Here is an 18,210-nt window from a genome sequence, read left to right on the forward strand (position 1 = left end):
CCACCCTTGGAGTCCTCAGCTGGGTGCTTGCTTTGGTGTCACTTCAAGGAGAAAGCCAGATGCCTGCAAGGAGGCCCAGCCCAGCAGTTACCACTCAGCAGGGAAAGACTGGAGATAACAATCCTTGTCTGCGGTAGTTACTTACCTGTCCTTAAGCTGTCAGCCCAAATCCTGAAGAGCTGTTCTATTGATGATACTGTCTAGGGTTTGTTATCTGCTGTCGCCTGGCCTGGCTGCAGGCTATTGCAAGAGTAACCTGAACACCTGGCACTAACCTTCCTCTCTCCTGGCACTAAGCTGTTTTCTGGAAGAGCTGTAGCTCTGCTGATGCCTGAATGAGTCCTCCACAGAGTCCAGCCTACCTACCCTTTATTCCAGCATTGCCTAACTCAGCTGGGGCCTAACTATGACAAACGGAAAGCTCAGTGCAGCCAAGCTTCATCCTGTTGTAGCTGTGGATGCTCCCCTGTGCTTCCTGTAGATTTCTCCAGCACCTCCACTGGAGGACAGGCTTACCCTGCACACTGTCCCTTCTAGAATAGCCTTGTTACTCTCTAGACCTGCTTCACCCGAGCCTCAGCTCATGCCCTGAGTGTTGTGTTTCCCGCCCTAGTCCCACTGCAGCAAAGCCACCCTCCAGGGACACCATTAACCCAGCTGAAGTTTGTTGTGTCTTTGCAGCTGCCAGTATCCAAACAGGAGCTGTTCTCCCATTTCTGCACAGCACAGCCAAGCTCACCGGTGTCCTCCTGCCAGCAGGTTTAAAGGGATCAGTCTCCATCTAACTCAAGGCATTTATGGAATAGCAGACCATGCTGTGAAACAGTCAAGTGCTGATTTTATTCCCAATGAGAGCAATATGCTCAAATGCATCTCTCCAAAACTGAAGAACAAATACCTTGTTGGTATCCATGAAAATTACAAACAATAACATGTAACAGAGAATACAAGAGAAAATGTACATTCAAAAGAGAACTGCTGACTTGAACCCAACATGAGACTCGAGGGCAGCACAACCTAAGAAACCAGACCCAAGGAAGTCCCTTGGCCCAAGGTGACAACTCAAGTCTGCACGTATTTATCCAGTGCTCTGCACTAGACAGTAAGCACTCTGTAGCCTGAGATGTTAGAACAGCCTTAAATGAGAAAAAAAGCAGAACGATTTTGTGCCTCTCTTTCAATAATACTGATGGCAGGCCTGAAGCAGCACCAGGGAAGCCACCGATGATTCTTCACAAGGGGAAGAAAATGTCAGGATTTATCCAACCTGCAACTGCACATTGACTTTGGGTGCTGCAACCTGGCATTTTTAAACACACTTTTGTTTCTTCAGACTGAGAACAGTCCTTTAAGTAATGCTTAGAGACTTACGCTGAGTTCAAACCTGTCTTGAAAGAGTTGAATTTACTGCGGTGACAGTAGTCTTTCAAAAAGCTTGCATGTAATTTTCCACTGTCATTAGTGGGTCATTAACTGAGGGCCATTATGAGATGGGGAACAGGAAGAGAAGGGCACCTCAGTAACAATGATTAAGCAGCAAAAAAGCAGTAAATGCTTTCAGCCTTATACAAGATATTCAGGCTGAAAAACTGGGAAGTTAGCTCAGCACGGTTCATGCCAAACCCACAACAGTGCCTTATTTCACAGCTGGTCAGACCAGATTTTAAAATGCAAATTTAAGTCATGCTTTTCACCAAACTTCAGGAGGGGTCACACCTTCACTACCACACAGTCTGATTTCACTGGGAGGATGTGAGGACTACCCCTTGGAAACTGCAAGGGAAATTTTAATTTCACTTACATCAGTCTCTCCCAGAACAGGTCATGGATTTTTACTTTTTCTTATAAACTAAAACTGGAACTTTGCCAAAGATCAGCAGTATGTAGGTCTCATCTAAAAAGGTGCTTGCAGGTGCAGCAGCCTATTTGTTTTGTGACAGCTTTTGGAGCAAAACATAAAAAAAGAGCAATTTTCTAGAAATCGGTTTCTTCTTTCTTCCCCAGAAATACTTAGGTTTTGTTTGGACTAAAGGGAACTGGAAGAGATTTGGAAAAAAATAGAAAACATTTTCATGGGGAATACAGTTCACATTTTCATGTGAGCAGAACCCATCATTAACAGAAATGGCTGAGCAGTCCCCACCACATCACAGGCCTTCATAACATGACTACACCTCCACTCTCCCATCAAGCACTGTAGCACAAATGGACCCACAAATGCTCACACCAAGTGTTTCCAGCAGAATACAGTTTCAGGAATAAGTTATAAATAAATACATGTAACATGAGTACTAATTCATCAAACACTACTTAAGCCACTACTCAGCTGACAGACGGACACTTCAGTCTCTAAATTTCTCCATGTTTCTGAAAGCTAAAGCTCAAGGTCGTGAAGTGGAAGTAGAAAAAAGGTTCACAAGTGCACCCTAAACTTCCTGGGACCGGCAGAAGTGGCATGTGAATACAGACCAGAGAGAATCAATGCCCAGCTCCTCAGGAAGACACTGGCCTTTGAGCAGGGAGCAGCCCCCAGGCACCGTGACTCTGGGTACAAGGAGGGGTCCCATACAAACCCCACTTGTCTCTGCTAGGTGCTACATCATAGCTATTGCAGAGTCCTCAGTGCTGCTCTCCTGCTCCAGGCCCACCCGGCGGATGGACTCGCTGTATTTCTGCCGCCCCAGCTCAATGATGGCTTCAACCTCATCAGCGATGTCCTGCCGGCCACTCTCTTTCATGGCTGTAATCAGCTTGCTCACACAGTCAGGATCCTCTGAGTTTTGCTGAGCCCATGAGAAAAGCATGTCCAGGATCTGCTTATTGAGGTCCTCTCTGAAGAAAAGAGGAAGGACAGAAGTAACCAACACACTCTGCTGAGTAGCAAACCAAAGAGGCCTTACCTAAGTCCCAACCCATGACTAGAGCCTTAAAGAAGCCATCCAGACACACAAAGCTCTCAGTGGGCCTGCCTCTTCCCCACCCAGCATACTGGAGTTGCAGTTCCTGCATGAACGTTTCTCTATAAAATATTTTCCTAATGGAAATATCAAATTAAGGCATTCTGCTTTTGAATATAATTTCCTCACAGGAACAGTAGCTTGATCGTAACAAGTCTAATTCTCTCCTACTGCTTTGGCTTTTTGGCCAGGCTGCATGTGTCCCATGATGTACAACAAGCTCTTTTTGAATAACAATGATATTCACAATTAAAGCCATAGATCATTTCTCATTGTACGAGATGGAGTCTGGCCAGGAATCTGATCACAGAACAAAACAGGAATGCAACTCAGCTGAAATACAAAGCTCATCAGGTTTGTTATTTCCCAATTTTGTTTTTCAAACAAAAAAGCTTTGTTTTATAATGGCAAGAGAAAATAACCAGTTTCCCATTATAAAAGGTATTATTTTCAGAAGAACCATTAGTCAACCCCTCTTTTATCCAGTGAAACAATTACAGTGGAAGAACTTTCAACCAGCCAAGCACTGATTTATACTATTACACTGCAGATAGATGGACAGACAGATATAATGCATCACTGTTGATTACTGTGTCCTATCTCACCTGTTATTGTATCCTATGCGCTCAATCTGCTGGTAGGTCAGGCCCAGGTTGAGGCCGATGCTCTGCCAGTCAGCTCCCACGCGCCTGGCAATGCTCAGCAGGTTTGCCTGTGTCAGGTACCCGGTCTCAGCATTGCCCAGGTTCAAGGGAGGGAAGGAGAAGCTGTACAGGGGACTGGGGTTCTCATCCCAGCGGGGTTTCAGTTGCTGCGTCACAAAGAACAGAGAGAATGAACATTCTTTCCTCTACCATCAGTTTTCATAAAAGACAGTGTGTGGCCACTCAGTCTCCACAGTGAAATTTCCTTCCTTCTACTGGGGAGAAAGGAAGTTCTTGGGCTGAAGGTACAGGCTGTAAGAAGCAAGGAGGACTCACACTGGCAGTGACCAGCACTGCTCACTGCCTCAGGAAAATATCAAACCATAGTGCTCATAGTTATAGCTCACACCGGAAATTTCCTTTCCTGCATTTACAGAGCAGTTTAAAATAAGCCACGTCCCTGAAGTATATTTGCCTCAGCAGTAAGAGGACACTTAGTCTAGGTTTGTAGCTGAGACTGCGTGTGTCAGAACGGGATGTGAGATCACAGCACGTGATTGGAAGGGAAGCATTCAGCCTACCAAGGTATTTATTGTTTTAGGCTGCTCAAATGTCACTTAAATTCCATAAGTAAAAGTTGCATTTCTCACTGTAACATCCAGCCTAGCCTTTAAAGCTCACACCAGAATACCTACACTCAATGTCTATGCTCAAATCCAGCATAACTACCTCATCCCATTCCTTTCTTTTTTTCCTGCTGCATGAGCTGTGTGACTAAGAAATTTATAAGCAAAACAGACACTTCCCTTAATTACAGCAAGCTTCTTTGTGTACTACAGCCTCATTCATTCTAAGGATCCACCCTCTCTGAACACCCATCCAACAAGCCTGTGCTCGACAGGCAAGATGAGCAGGAGAGATGGAGACCACTCCCAGCTCTTCATGTTCTCATTTCAGAAGAGCTCACTCACAGGGAGTGAAAAATCTCTACCATGACATGGCTGGGCAGCTATTTCTTGTGATCATTCATTACATGCCTTCTCATGCAGGAAAACAAAAATTAGCTGAGCAGGAAGGCCATGCTCTTACCCCATCTAGATTAATTTTTCTGTAGGAGACAACTCACAGGCAGTTTGATGGGCAGAGTAGCGAGCCAGAGGGAGTCTGGACCTTTCCTCCTCCTGCTGGCATCTTCAGGGATGCTGTCTGGAACTGCCCCTCGGTAGAAAGAGACCTTTGCAAAGAGAAAGCATGCAGTGAGACTCTGATTCAAGCACAGTGGCCCAGCCTATTGGGACCATGTCTTTTCCATCTGGGAAAGAATTAATTCAGCATTCTCATCTATCCTTAGCCCACAAATATGGCCTCAATTAAGTGTAACTGGGAGGAGCACTGAGATTCTGCTATAAAGGCTGGACTTTCTCCCAACACCCCAAAAATTAATGGCAGGAATGTAAGTCAGACAGTTAAGTGATGAGTGATCTTATGAGATTACACTTCTCGATTATTCAGATTTTAGTCAGTGAAATACAATGCCAGAGAAAGAGGGTAGGAAAAGAGTCATACCCAGCACTCAGAGATTATTATGAGGAGTACTGGAAAAGCAATGATGAAGGAGGAAACAAGAAGTCAGTGTAACTGGTTGTTCACCTGGCCTTTTACAGCTTGGCCTTTTCTGTCCACAGGGGAGGTCACATAGATTTCCTTCATGTTCTTCAAGTGAGAGTAAAAAATAAATGAGAGACGTCCATCCACACAATCGGGGCGATCTGTGCAGAGAAGCAGGAAGCATTCAACTTGTGGAGAAAAGTGTGCAGCTTTTGGAGCCTGTCCAACAGCCTATCATCCACTAGCAGCCTCCATGCTCGGGGCTGAAAGAATTGCAACCCTCCCTTCCCCAGTGAGGAAAGCAGAAAACACTGACTGTGGAGAAAGCAGATCCCATAGGTGAAAAAAGAGAATGACCACAAGGTAGAGATCATGTTCAAGAATGGAAGGCAAGGCAGGATGACACATGGAGTCAAGTCCCTCCTTGGCACCTCCTTTCCATCTCAGTTCTATCCCTTGGAGGGCAGAATCAACTGCAATAGTACCCTGTAAAGCACAAAAACAGGTCACCTATCTCTTCACCATTTCTGCAGGGGTGCAGAATAGAGCTAAAGAGAAAAAATATAATCAGGTACAACATTCATGTATGTATGTCTCTGGAAATTAGCTTAGAGTCCAGCCTAAATCAGGACAGAGAGACTGACTCTGGCCTCACGAACTCCACTGAAAGACCAGTGCACTTTAAATTTCATTTAATTTACACCAATGAAACTGAGCTGTGTGTTCAGGTTTTGCAGAAAATGGCTCATTTGACAGCTGTCCAGACATATTGGGACATAAAACATAATCTTGAGTTTTCGTCCTGTTCCCTCTTTCCTTCTCTTCTAATAGGAGGAATTCTTTGCTCTGAATTATTTCAGAAATACTTTCTCAAAAAATAAAAAGCTTTATATGTGTTCTCTCAGAAATGGGCAACACTAACTAGATCATCACTGGAATTTCAGTGTGGTATCTAAGATGCCAGGAAAAGAGCATAGCTGGCTACAGAAGCAGATCAGTCATAAAATAAACCCTGGCTATTGCCCTCTGCAGGTTTACAAGAGCATGAGAAGAAATCAAAGTCTGCAAACAGCACTTTCATAAGGAAAAGTCAACAGAAAACTTGTGTGACCAGAGAATGTGGCAAGTTCAATGCCCAGGGGCTGGCTGCTGTGAGTAGTGGGCGAGCTGGAGACGGAGAGGAACGCCACGGAGAAGTACAACCCACAGCAGAAACACGTCTAGGGCCAGAGGAGGACAAGAGGTAGGTAGGAGCAGAACGAGCCCAATACTGCCATACCCATATCAATGCTGATGCCTCGCTCAAAAGCTGCAAAAAACTGCTCTCCCTCAAACATCTCCACCATGTCGGATGGCTCAGGTCCTCGATAGCGGTCCTGCAGCTTCTTCAGCACTGGGTCAACCTGGCAAGGATGACAGCACAGCACCCTGTGTTTGGTCTGAAGTGCATCAGTCCCCCGACCCATGTTTCTACATCCATGATGTTCCTCTCACCTTCAACAGGGTTTACATCCTTTTACATGAAAAGGATGTAAACAAATGAACAAACACCCATTAAAAAAGCATTTTCAGTAATGCCTCTATCTTTTTAACAGGTCTTTTTAACATCAAAGACAAGGAGGGATTTACTTGCTACCATAACCCACTCACTATTCAAATACATTTTCTCTGCAAAAGGACACAAGAAGGAGCAACCAGAGCAGAGGATTACGCAGAGCTGGATATGCAGCCCAGTAGTGGCAGTCTGATAAAATAACCCTCACCTCACCAAGCTGCACTGCCTGCCAAGGGACACATTCTCCACACTAATCTGAAGCGGGACTGCTGAGGGCTGATACCCCTAGGAAGAGGCAGCAGAAAAGAATGTGTGAGCACTTCCCATCTCCTTCTTGACAAAGTCAGCCAGATTAGCTCACGCTCATAGCGTAAACTAACCTGATGTTGCACTGAAGTAGATTAAGGAGTGCTCATATGTTCTGTTCCAGTGCTTGAACTGTGAACAGAACATCAGGAAAAGTACCATTTCTAACCACTCAAGCTGAAAACAAAGCAGTGCTGCTGCCCACACTGCTAGCCCATGTCAGACACATGACGTGCAAACTTTGACTTAAATTCAAGCCAACACGTTTTGCCTCATGTTTGCTGGATGATAACAGCACATACATGGCCAGTAACTGTGGCTCAGCTGATCTTAGCAGCCCAGTCCTTAGGGTTTGCAGGGGAGGAAATCAATGCATTTACCACTGCATGGAATGAGGTTTTTTCTCCCCCCAGTGCCCTGTGAGTCAGAATCACACCACCAAGAGTGAGGTGACAGCATACCCCAGCCATGACTCTGGGGCAGTGAACAGGACCATTCAGTGCACTGCTGCCTTTACATCCTACAAAGAGAAGCTCGGGACGCTCAGGAGCAAGGCAGTGCAGACCAGACCAGACCTTGTGCTTGGGGACACACTGTAGCAGGACTTGCTCGGGATCCTTCTTCCGCTGCAGCGCAATGAAGTTCACCTGGTACAGACGCAGCCGCTCATAGACCTTCCTGGCAATGCCTCCAATGTAGGTCTTGGTGGTGTACCACAGCCAGTACCTGGAAACAAGGAATTAAAATAAAAGGAGGGACCCTGCCCAGAGAAAGATGCCAGTGTCACACCCACACAGCTGTAAGGAATGATGGGTAGAGACAAAGTGCTAAGCTGGGCCTGACTTGCAAAGGGAAAAGGGAACAGACAGAGTTAATGTCAGGGCCTCTGGTCAGAGTGTGGCAAAAGCAAGACAGAGGAACATCCCATATTTTCCTCAGGACTAATCCTGCACTTACCAGGAGAAGTGAGTGACTTCAAACACTGCATAAAGATGGGTGAATTCCAGCACCACCTCACTGGTAATGTCGTTCCAGGTTTGGCCCTCCAGGTCACCATGGAGAATATGCAGCCTTGACGGATCCAAATTTAGCCCTAAAGACACCAATGATCAAGAGATGCTATATGCAGCAGAAGGCTTTATTCATGGCTTTACAAACCCAGCCACAGGTTCGCGTGATTTACTTTTTAAAGCCACCAATAAGGGTTCATGGCTTTCTCTTCAGCATCCAGGACTGAACTTTGGTCAAGGAAGAGCAGCAATAAAAGGACCAGGCTATCCCATTGCTTTTGGGATATTCTAGCAAAATATGCAGACTTAAAATCATAGTGTCCTGATTCCCACCAACAGATTCATTAGACAATTCTCATCACTAAAATCTAGGGTTAATTAATTAAGTTCTATCTCTTTCTAATGTACATCTCACAGACTTTTCAATTCTGATGTACTCCAGACATACAAATACCAGGTAGTGTTATAATGAAGGCCATGTATTTCTTCACAAGAAAGCCAGGAGAGGTCAGAGAAAATAGGAGTTAGGAGACTCAGGGTACTTCCAAACAGGAATCCCTGGCATGACTGAGGCTGTTTTTAGCAGTTTCCAGAGCGAGATATGGCTTAGCATACGATCATACATTTTTAACTGCAGTGGCTCAGCACCGGACTCGTGAGCAAAGAAAAGAGAAGGCAGGGCCCTAGAGGCAGCATGTTTATTTCCTGCTTCAAGCTATTCCCAATCTTGAATCAAAACCCCTTTACAAAGCATGTCCTCAGTGGGCAGGAGTGCCTCTCCCATATGCCACACTAAAACCAGCAGTTTAAATACACATTTGGCTTGTGTATCTCCCAGCTTGTCTGGTCTGTGAACCCCAGCACTGATCTGATGGACCTGAACTACCTTCAGCTCCCACCGCTCTGCACCACCACACACTCAGCAGACACACCTTGCTGTTCCTGCAGGAAAAGCAGCAAGCTTTAGTAACAAGAGGAGAGGCAAACAAAATTCTCTCTTGCCATTTGTGGTTTTCCAAATATGGCATTTCTCTTCGCCAATTTTGGGAATAAGCTGACCTGTGACCCCGGGTGGAAGGGGCAGCTGAATTCTCACTGGCTTGAGAAAATCCACTGTGGAGTCCTGGGAGAGGTAGAGCAGGGGACTGGCTCTGCACCCTGCATTGGCTGTGATTTCCTGTATCTCTTCTGCAGAGACTGGCAGCACCTGGATGTGGCAGACAGCACAGTGAGCAGTAGAGAAGTCAGGCACCAAATTCCCACACTGCCACTCAGTTCCTCAAGCACCCAGCAGGCAAATGCTGCTCTTGCTGCAGGGCCCGTTGAGAAATAAAGCACAGTGAACTTTGGCTGAAGTCTGGCAACCTGTCAAGCTGAGATGGACTAAGGTATTACAAGAGCATTTAGAGTTATCTAGCAACTCTACAGAACAATTAATTTCAGTGGGATGATTTTAGAATTGGATCTACATTAGATTCCCCCACCACCCCCAGTTCTCACTGAGCTGGTTTGCTAGGGTCAGTTTCGCAAGGGAAGAAGAGGCAAAATCTTCTTGTGTTCCCTTCCTAGCAGCCACCTGCTGATCTGCTGGAGGTCCCTTTCCCACACAGGGCAGCATGGAGCCTGGCCCATGTTGCAGGCAGGGAAGGTAAGAGAGAAGGTGATCTGAGATGGGTCAGCCCATGAAGCAACTGCGTCTAGACATGAATTATCCTAGGGCAGACATCTCTGTTCAGTTCTGTACTGGGCATGAGACAGCACCTGAGCTCACCAAAGCTTGTTTTTTAAAGCTTGCATACCTGCAGCTTGACACTACGAGGCTCTTTGGTGACTCCAGGAGGAAAGATCACTTTGATGTTTGGATCCACACTGGAGAAGAGCAATGTCCCCTCTGCTGGCACTCTGCATTCATTTTGCACAAGTCGAGACACAACAAGGAACCAAGAGAAGTGAAGGACACAACAGTGGGCCACCCACTTCTGTAACAGAAGACAGGGAAGGAAATATATAGGCATATAACTTAATACAATAAAGACAGGAAAATGACTACCAGCCAAGCAGAAGAAAGTACTAGATCAGGGATGAAGCATGGCAGGCTGCAACTCATCAGCTTCAGGAGACACACCTCCATGTGAGAGAGGAAACCTGGAGCTCAAATCCACTACTTTTTATAGCACCTGGTCAAAACACAGCTCATGAGACGTTTCAAATGGGTTCACTCTTGGCTGAGCAAAACCAAAGAGGGGAAAAGGAATTGTGTCACTGGCAATTTCAATCTGCTCACCTTTGACTTTCTCTTCTGCTTCACTCTCGTTCTCAGATCACTCCAGCTCTGCCTGCTGAAGGTTCGAACTACCACCTCATGCTGGTGAGGGGTTTGAGGGGAGATATATGGCATCCAGATCTGCACCTCCTGGCAAAAAAGCATTCCTGTGAGATACCCAATGGAAAGGATAAAACCAAGCCCAGCTCTGCTCCGTGACTTCCTATGCAGACAAGAAGAGGGAGGGCAGAGCATAGCCTGTATGCAGGGAATCAAAGAACCTGCTCTCCACTGCAGCCTCCAGGGAGGTGACAGGAAATGTCAGGTCTGCTATGGACTGTGATGGCAGGAAAAGTTCAGCAGCTTCTGAGCAGAAAGGGCAAAGCAACTTTTGCAGTGAGCTGCTGTCAGCTGTGATGGGGCTGGTGGTGTAACCACTCCCCAGCGAATGCAAAGCACACAATCAGACTTTAGAGAAGGATGCAAACCATTCTCATTGATAAGGCCAGGTGCTGGACTTATCCTCTGGTATAGTAGGGGGGGTGTGAGTGATAAAGGTTACAGCTCAGCTCAATTAGAAGCAGTGGGGAAGGCAAAGGTGCCAGGCTAGCACAGCACCAGAGAAGCTGGCTGTGTCCTTTCTGATTCTCTGCAGCAGGGCTTCTTTGAGAGGTGGTCCTGCAGCTACTTAAAGGCAGCAGGGATGGGGGCAACTGTCTCACAGGTCCCAAAAGGCACTCTCAGAAGACTGTACTGAGCTACTGCAAGGGCAGATTCATCAGGAGGTGACCAGGGTGTATCCTCACCTGCTGGAATTGGACCCCATGAGGCTGCAGCTCCAGGACTCTACTCAGCAGGACATCATGGTGTCTCAGCTTTACCCACTGAGGATCTGGCGTGAGGGATCGGAAGTAGATCCGCAGAGGATCAGAGGCAGCCCCCGGAGGAAAGTAGAAATGGATGCCACAGGCCAGGACCACTTTGCAGCCTTCAGAGGTGACAGTAAAGCTTCCAGAAGAAATGCATGAATGTATGACACTGCAATAACTTCAGCCCTCCAAAAATCAACAGAAGAATCTCATACTTGTGTTTGACCGGCCTACTGAGACTATAGGCTCTTATACATTCCTGCAGTACCCACCACACACCAATCTTGTCTGGGACCTTGTTACACCACAGTTACACAAATTCGTAGTAACAGAGGCTTACCTGCCCTCTCCTGATGCAAGGAAGAGTCTTTGTAGCCTTCTGGTACTGGACTTTTCTGTGGCAATAAGAAGATTTGGGTAGGAGGAGGAGATAGCAGTTACTTAAACCAAGGTAGACAAGAAAGGCTGAACAGTTTTGGCTTAATCCTAATCTGACAGAAGTCACTAATGGAATCCTGGTGACACCACAGTGGGCTCCAGAACACATTGCAGCATGAGGATAGTGAGAGGCCTCGAGGACCCAAGACGTACTGAAAATGCTGGCTCTTCCCCAGGGAAACTCAGAAGCAAAAGGAATTAGAAAATATTTTGGTCTACCACCCCTGCAGCTCTCAGGGGCATGTTTGATTGCCTGGGGCCACCCCTGGGAATCAGTGCTTGCTCTTGTGAACATGAGCATCACTGGGAAACCCTGCTCAGATTCCTGTTCATTCAGCACCTTCCTCTTGGACAAAGAGCTGCTCCTCAGCAGCCTGTGAACCTCAGGACAGCAGGAGGTAACTGCACAGCAGAATTACCCATTGCTGCTCTTTGAGGTTCCAGCATGAGCCACCACAGCCTTCGGGCCATGCAACAAGTCCAGGAACTGGTGCTCACCTCTGCTAAAAAGGCTGGACCCCTTCAGAGACCTCTCCTGATCTATTTCCTGCGAATCCCATTTTCACTTCCACTGTAAAACCCTACCAAGAAAGCCCAATTCCAAGGACCACTGAGCCCTTCAGACTGGGATAGGCCTCATAAACACATAACTAGTACTGTCTGTATCCTTACAACTTAATAATTATTCCAGACAAATAAATGCTGATCTGATTCCCCCCTGCTTGTCTTCTCTAATCCAAACCCATCTACACCATGCTGGGCTGAGTGAGGGAACAGCTGGGCAGAACACACAGCAACAGAAGCCTTGCAATTACCAGCCTGAGGGGATGGTTCAGCTTCTCCCAAGGGATTGCCTCGGACGTGCACGAATGGCAAGGCCTGGATCTCAGCAGGGATGGCACGGAGGCAGTTGTTCTGCAGATCAAGTCTGGACAAGTTGGGCAGGCTGGCAAGCGAGGCAGGGACTGTCACCAGGAGATTGCTGTGGAGATGCAGCCGACGCAGAGACTTCAAATTGGCTGCAGGTTAGAACAAGAAGTGACCCCCCCCATCCATGCTGTTAATTGCATTGCACGTCAGCTCTAACTCCCCTCTCTCCTCAGCCCATGTAAACACACACATAATGAGGGAAAAGCACAAAAGCCTAACATCTCTTTAGTTCATTAAATAAAGGAGTGCAAGGAATTAGCTGAGAGGCAGCACAGCCTCCTCTGTCCTCTGCTTTTCAGCACCCCGCTACAAGTAGGACACTTCTGTAAACAGCATCAAAAACAACCTCGGTCACAAAGCAATACAGGACCCAGGAAGCTGGGCAACAGAAGTCAGAGCCTGGTTCTGTGGACTAGTCCACACTGGACAGTGTGATTTCAAGCCGAGATTTGCATCCCATCAAACCTCAGCTCTTCTGTTACCAATCCCAGGTGCTACCCAAAACCAGCCAGGCCAGATCCTCAGTCATTGTAAATTGTATTGAGATCTCAGCAGTGTCGTTGGTCCACAGAAACAGAAACTGTGGTCCAGAGAGATGTTAATGCTCAAAGGCACTGACTGAACCTAACATGATCCTTCTGGCTACCCCTTCCATTTGGCTCCAATGTAACATGGATTATGCTAACAACTCTGGGGACAGAGACCAAGGGTCTCACAGGTCCGAGGCTGTACCAAAAGCTTGGCAAGCCCATGTCCTTCTCTTCCCAAATAAAATACATACCTAGGGAGTCTGGGATGCTTGATAAGCGATTCCCAGAGAGATCCAGCTCTGTGCAGTTGTGCAGATTCCCAACTTCTTCGGGCAGCAATTCCAAAGCATTTTCTGAGAGATCCAGATCCTGCAGCATTGACAGCTCCCCAATGCTCCGAGGTAAGTCTTTCAGCTGGTTTTTCATTGCAGAGAAGAAAGTCAGTTTGCTCAGACAGCCAAAATCCTCAGGAAGTGTCACCAGGCTGTTGTGGCTCACCAGGAGCACACGGAGGCTGGGGAGGTGGAGAATGCAGCTCGGCAAGGTGGAGAATCTATTGAAGCTGAGATCCAGGTGGGTGAGACACCTCAGGTTCCCAAAGTCTGGTGGCAAGCTTGTCAGGGAGCCTTGCTGATAGGAACCAAACTCATCTCTAGCATGGCCACCTGGATGCAGGGAAGTGGAGGAGGAGGTCAGTGTGCTACCAGGAGAGCTCACCAGCCTCTTGTGAGACTCCTTAGCACAGAGGTCCACAAGATGGAGAGTTACTGATCACAATGAGCAGTACTAATCACAAAGTACTCCGAGAAGTGAGTTTTCTCCTCTGTGCCTCAGTTTCCTGATCAGTGAAAGGGGTGTAATGGTGAAGACCTGTTATGAAATCAGGAGATGCCACAGCGAACCAGTACAGCTCTGCTAAACACACGTGGAGTCAAAGCTCAGAATGAGCCAGGCCACCCCACACGTTTACCACCCTTCAGCAGGGTGGCCCATATACCTCCAAGCCTCCCACTCTCCTTCCCCACTACCAGTGGCCAACACACAACACTTTATGGATCAAGGAAACAGTCCTTGCCCTCAAGGCTTTGTCCATGCTGTTGAGAAGCAAACAGCCCTGAGGACTGTGATCTGCCCTTGCAAGACTGGAGGGCAGACATGAGGAAAGCAATGAAAATGTGGGGTAAAAGTAGGTAATTCAGTATTTTGTAGACCAGATAGCACAGAGAGGGAAGAATGCAAGTTCCCTACCCCAGCTTGTGACACTCAAATAGGAGAAGGGCTGCACCCATGGAAAATAATTTGAGCAAACAAAAGGACACTTCCAAACTTTTCCACTTGTTCATTGTTTCATAGACCCTCTCCACTGTTTTCTATTTATATCCATATACAGCAGAGGGCACCAAACATTTTTTTATGCTCCATAATAGTACAAAATGAGAACAACCAAACTAACAGGCACATTGCACTTTGTACATAAGACCTTAGTGAACTACTTTATTGCACTTCAGGATGCTCAGGGTGTGTGTACATCTCACAAAACAAGACTGATAAAAGGTACTGCTGTTATTGCCATCTTACTAATGGGGGAAAGGACAAATCAAGTTACTCACATGAGAAATTGGTGACAGATATAGAAACAAACCTCAGACTTTTCAGTTTTCAGCTAGAACCCTGAATTCTGCCCCCAGACTCCCCCTTTTTTTCTCATTTATTTTTAAAATTCTACCTCCCAAAGAGCAAATGATTCAGTCTGATATAGAAATTATATAAACTGTATTGAGATCCTCCCACAATAAATAGATGAGACAGTCAAAGAATGATCTAATATTTATAATGCTAACAGTTGTTATACTTTGAATTACATGCACACCCTGTGTCCTACTTTAGATGAAATGTTGATCAGCCTCTTCTGGTCTGTCTTGAACTCTGCTAAACCTACTATCACTAAGCAACGATTAAGCAAGGATTCAGATGGAAACACAGCAAAGACAGCTTATTACACTCCCAAAAATGAAAGAGGGGCTGAACATTTACCAAAAGATTCAACACCTTTCAATCCCCCTCTTCTTGCATAACTGCAAAAAAATGCTCTTCTTCTAGAGAACGGCTATAGAAAATTCTGCAACATCAATCCAACCAGAGTCCAAAAAAACCCGGTCCCCAGGCAGCTGTAGAAACAAAGGGAGGAAGTAAGAGTCTAGAAGCTGTATCTTGTTGCAATCTGCATTCAGCTCTGAGCAAGGCTGAGCCAAAGCTGAGGTAAGGGGCACTGGAACAAAACACTTCCAAGGGCAGTTTGTCCTGCAGATGTGGAGAGAAGGATTAACAAAAAATCTGAGCCTAGAAAAGTTGGATGGTGATGGGCCCCAGAATTTACCTTTAAGCACCAGGGATTTCAGGTGCTTCAGATGAGGAAGGCTGCCCAGTGTGGTGTCAAGGAGGCAATCGTTGCTGCTGAGCCGGAGGAACTCGACCTGGACCACTTCTCTCTGTTGCTCCTTGAACAGCTGGAGGAAACGGCAACAGCCGTCAGGATAAACATCCAGGTTCAGTCTGTTGTCCGCAAGGCAGGAGCCAGCAAGGGCAGGAGCCCCCGAAGTCCCCTCCCCACACTCATCCCTGAGCCCCAGCAGCTCTGCCATCTTCTGCATCTCATCCACAGGGTCCAGACATGCTCTGACTTGCCAGGCAGGCAGGCACTGGCGGCACCACAAGGCAGCTGGGACAAGGAGAGGAGGAAAGATGGTTCTGAAAGAGAACACAAGTGCACTATGAAGGCCTCCTGCCCCAGTCCAGAGTGGCTGGAAAGTTTATAATCACAGCAAGATGGTAGGAAAGATTACACGCATGTTACTGAAAGCTTTGGAGGCAGAGAGCACAGAAATGCAGTGTGACAGATGTCACAGAGGCTTCCCCTACTAAAGAAAACCTCTGAATTTTTCCAGCCAACATCTCAGCAGGGAATGGAGCAATTATGCACCACCAGAATAAAGACCAATATTAACTTTAAAAGATGTAAATGTAAATGCCTATGCCTAATGCAGATTTCAAGATGCCTTAGTGGGAAGCTTTACAAGTTGAGAAGAAAACTGGGGCAGGGAGAGCTGAGCCAGAAGCAGAGCCCAGAGGTGGCTCACAGACTGTGACAGGTCCTCATCGAGCCCGTTTGTGAAACCAAGTGTCAATGGGATAAAAGCAAGTGGACAAAGGGCAGCAGAGAAAACGTGTCAGGGCCAGGGACGGGGTTAGAAAAGGCACGTCTGTGGTGCAGGAGCAACACCTCCTGAGCTTGGCAATTAAACTACCTCATGGTGTGAATATCAGGAGCTCTTTGTAAACTCTGCCATGGACTGAATTAGCGAACAGAAGTTTCTTTTGAGTGATGCAGAATTAGAACAAAGCCGGCTCTAACATCCAAGGCCAGCAGACACAAGCAAATGCCCCAGCAACACCCTGAGGAGCAGTGCTTTTAGTGTTAGCCTGTGGGACATGGCAGCACTGATGTTTCCAAGGCACTGTCTGGGGGAGGCATCACCCCCGGAAAGAGCAGGAATGCCTCACCCTGAAAGAACAGAAATGTAAGGACAAGAAGAACAGGAAGCAGAGCCCAGAGCCAGCTCACTAACTGTGCTGGGTCTTCGCTGAACCTGGTTTGTGAAACTGGGTGCCAGTGGGATAAAAGTGAAACTACTGCTTTAGTATAAAGGGGAGCATTTCTTACAAAAACATCGTGCACAACATGTACACAGCCCCATACAGACACGTTTAAGAAAAATCTGCTACAGCTTTGTAAAGCTGTCAATGGTGAAGGAACCAGAGGGCAGCTCTGGAGGCCACAGACGCAGCCTCGGGGCCAACAGACATGGACAGACCTGTGGTGGCACAGGCACTCCAAAACACATACCTGCACACAGACACATAGCCCCGCACATGGACATACACGCAGCCTTTCACACGGACACACACAGCCCCGCACACGGACACACACAGCCCCGTACATGGACATACCCACAGCGTTTCACACGGACACACACAGCCCCGCACATGGACATACACACAGCCCCGCACATGGACACATAGCCCCGCACATGGACATACACACAGCCCCGCACATGGACACATAGCCCCGCACATGGACACATAGCCCCGCACATGGACATACCCACAGCGTTTCACACGGACACACACAGCCCCGCACATGGACATACACACAGCCCCGCACATGGACATACACACAGCCCCGCACACGGACACACACAGCCCCGCACATGGACATACACACAGCATTTCACACGGACACACACAGCCCCGCACACGGACACACACAGCCCGCACATGGCCACCCGCAGCCGGGCCCGGGCTGTCCGCAGCACGCTCTGCCCCTGGCCCCGTCCCCCCGCCCACTGTCCAGGCCCCGGCAGCAGCCGCAGCCGCGCCCCGTGCCCGGCTCAGCACGGCCCCGCTTGTCTCACCCCTCCGCACCGGCCCCGGGCACTCAGCAGCCGGGGGGCTGGGCTGGGCTGGGCTCTCCCCGCCACTTCCTGAAAAGTTCTCGGGAGCGGCGCCGCGATCCGGGGCGGGACGGGACGGGGGAGGTGCCAGAGGCAGCGGGACATGGGCCGGATGCTATGGGGAGCCATATCCAGGAGTCCTGCTACCACAGCAAGGGCATGGAAGGAGATCCTCCCGACACGGCCACATCCCCCTAGGCTCCGAGGAAACGGGAGGCACGGGCAGCTGCGGATGTTGTGCTCGTTCCATACAAATCCAGGGGGAGAAATGGAGCAGGGGCTGCGAGCCCAGGAGGGCGCGGGGCTGGGGCTGCCCTGAAAGGAGGTTGTAGCCAGGCGAGGATCAGCCTCTTCTCCCAGGCAACAAGTGACGGGACAAGAGGACATGCTCTCCAGCTGATGTCCAGGTTCAGGCTGGACATCAGGAAAAATTTCCTCAAAGAAAGGGTGGTCAGGCATTGGAATGAGATGTCCAGGGAAGTGGTGGAGTCACTGTCTCTGGAGATGTTTGAGGAAAGACTGGACATAGCACTTAGTGCCGTGAGCTAGTTGACATGGTGGTGTTTGGTCATAGGTTGGATTTGATGAT

General features: G+C 47.9%; 1 protein-coding gene across 1 annotated transcript; it reads right to left on the reverse strand.

The window, feature by feature from the left end:
• Nucleotides 1–813: 813 nt before the first annotated feature.
• Nucleotides 814–17,662, reverse strand: PIDD1 (p53-induced death domain protein 1). The gene is made up of 16 exons (XM_039553206.1): nt 17,583–17,662; nt 15,488–15,858; nt 13,362–13,775; nt 12,466–12,669; nt 11,553–11,607; nt 11,150–11,351; nt 10,365–10,493; nt 9,880–10,059; nt 9,140–9,287; nt 8,028–8,163; nt 7,646–7,796; nt 6,489–6,612; nt 5,252–5,370; nt 4,728–4,835; nt 3,563–3,768; nt 814–2,832 (listed from the first exon to the last, which is right to left on the reverse strand). Exons 2-16 carry the CDS (start codon nt 15,759–15,761, stop codon nt 2,595–2,597), a joined length of 2,688 nt encoding a protein of 895 aa, XP_039409140.1. The 5' UTR covers nt 15,762–15,858; nt 17,583–17,662; the 3' UTR covers nt 814–2,594.
• Between the last annotated feature and the right edge of the window lie 548 nt (nt 17,663–18,210).

The sequence above is a fragment of the Corvus cornix genome, chromosome 5 (genome assembly GCF_000738735.6).
Source record: "Corvus cornix cornix isolate S_Up_H32 chromosome 5, ASM73873v5, whole genome shotgun sequence".
NCBI classification, from domain to species: Eukaryota; Metazoa; Chordata; class Aves; order Passeriformes; family Corvidae; genus Corvus; species Corvus cornix.

Excerpts from the sequence above, each read along its gene's own strand:
- PIDD1 (XM_039553206.1), bottom strand. The coding sequence starts at position 15,761 with ATGCAGAAGATGGCAGAGCTGCTGGGGCTCAGGGATGAGTGTGGGGAG. Across the intron at positions 11,352-11,552 it reads CTTGCATCAGGAGAGGGCAG|CTTTACTGTCACCTCTGAAG; the intron begins GTAAGCCTCTGT and ends TTCTTCTGGAAG. Across the intron at positions 10,060-10,364 it reads AGCAGAAGAGAAAGTCAAAG|AAGTGGGTGGCCCACTGTTG; the intron begins GTGAGCAGATTG and ends CTTCTGTTACAG.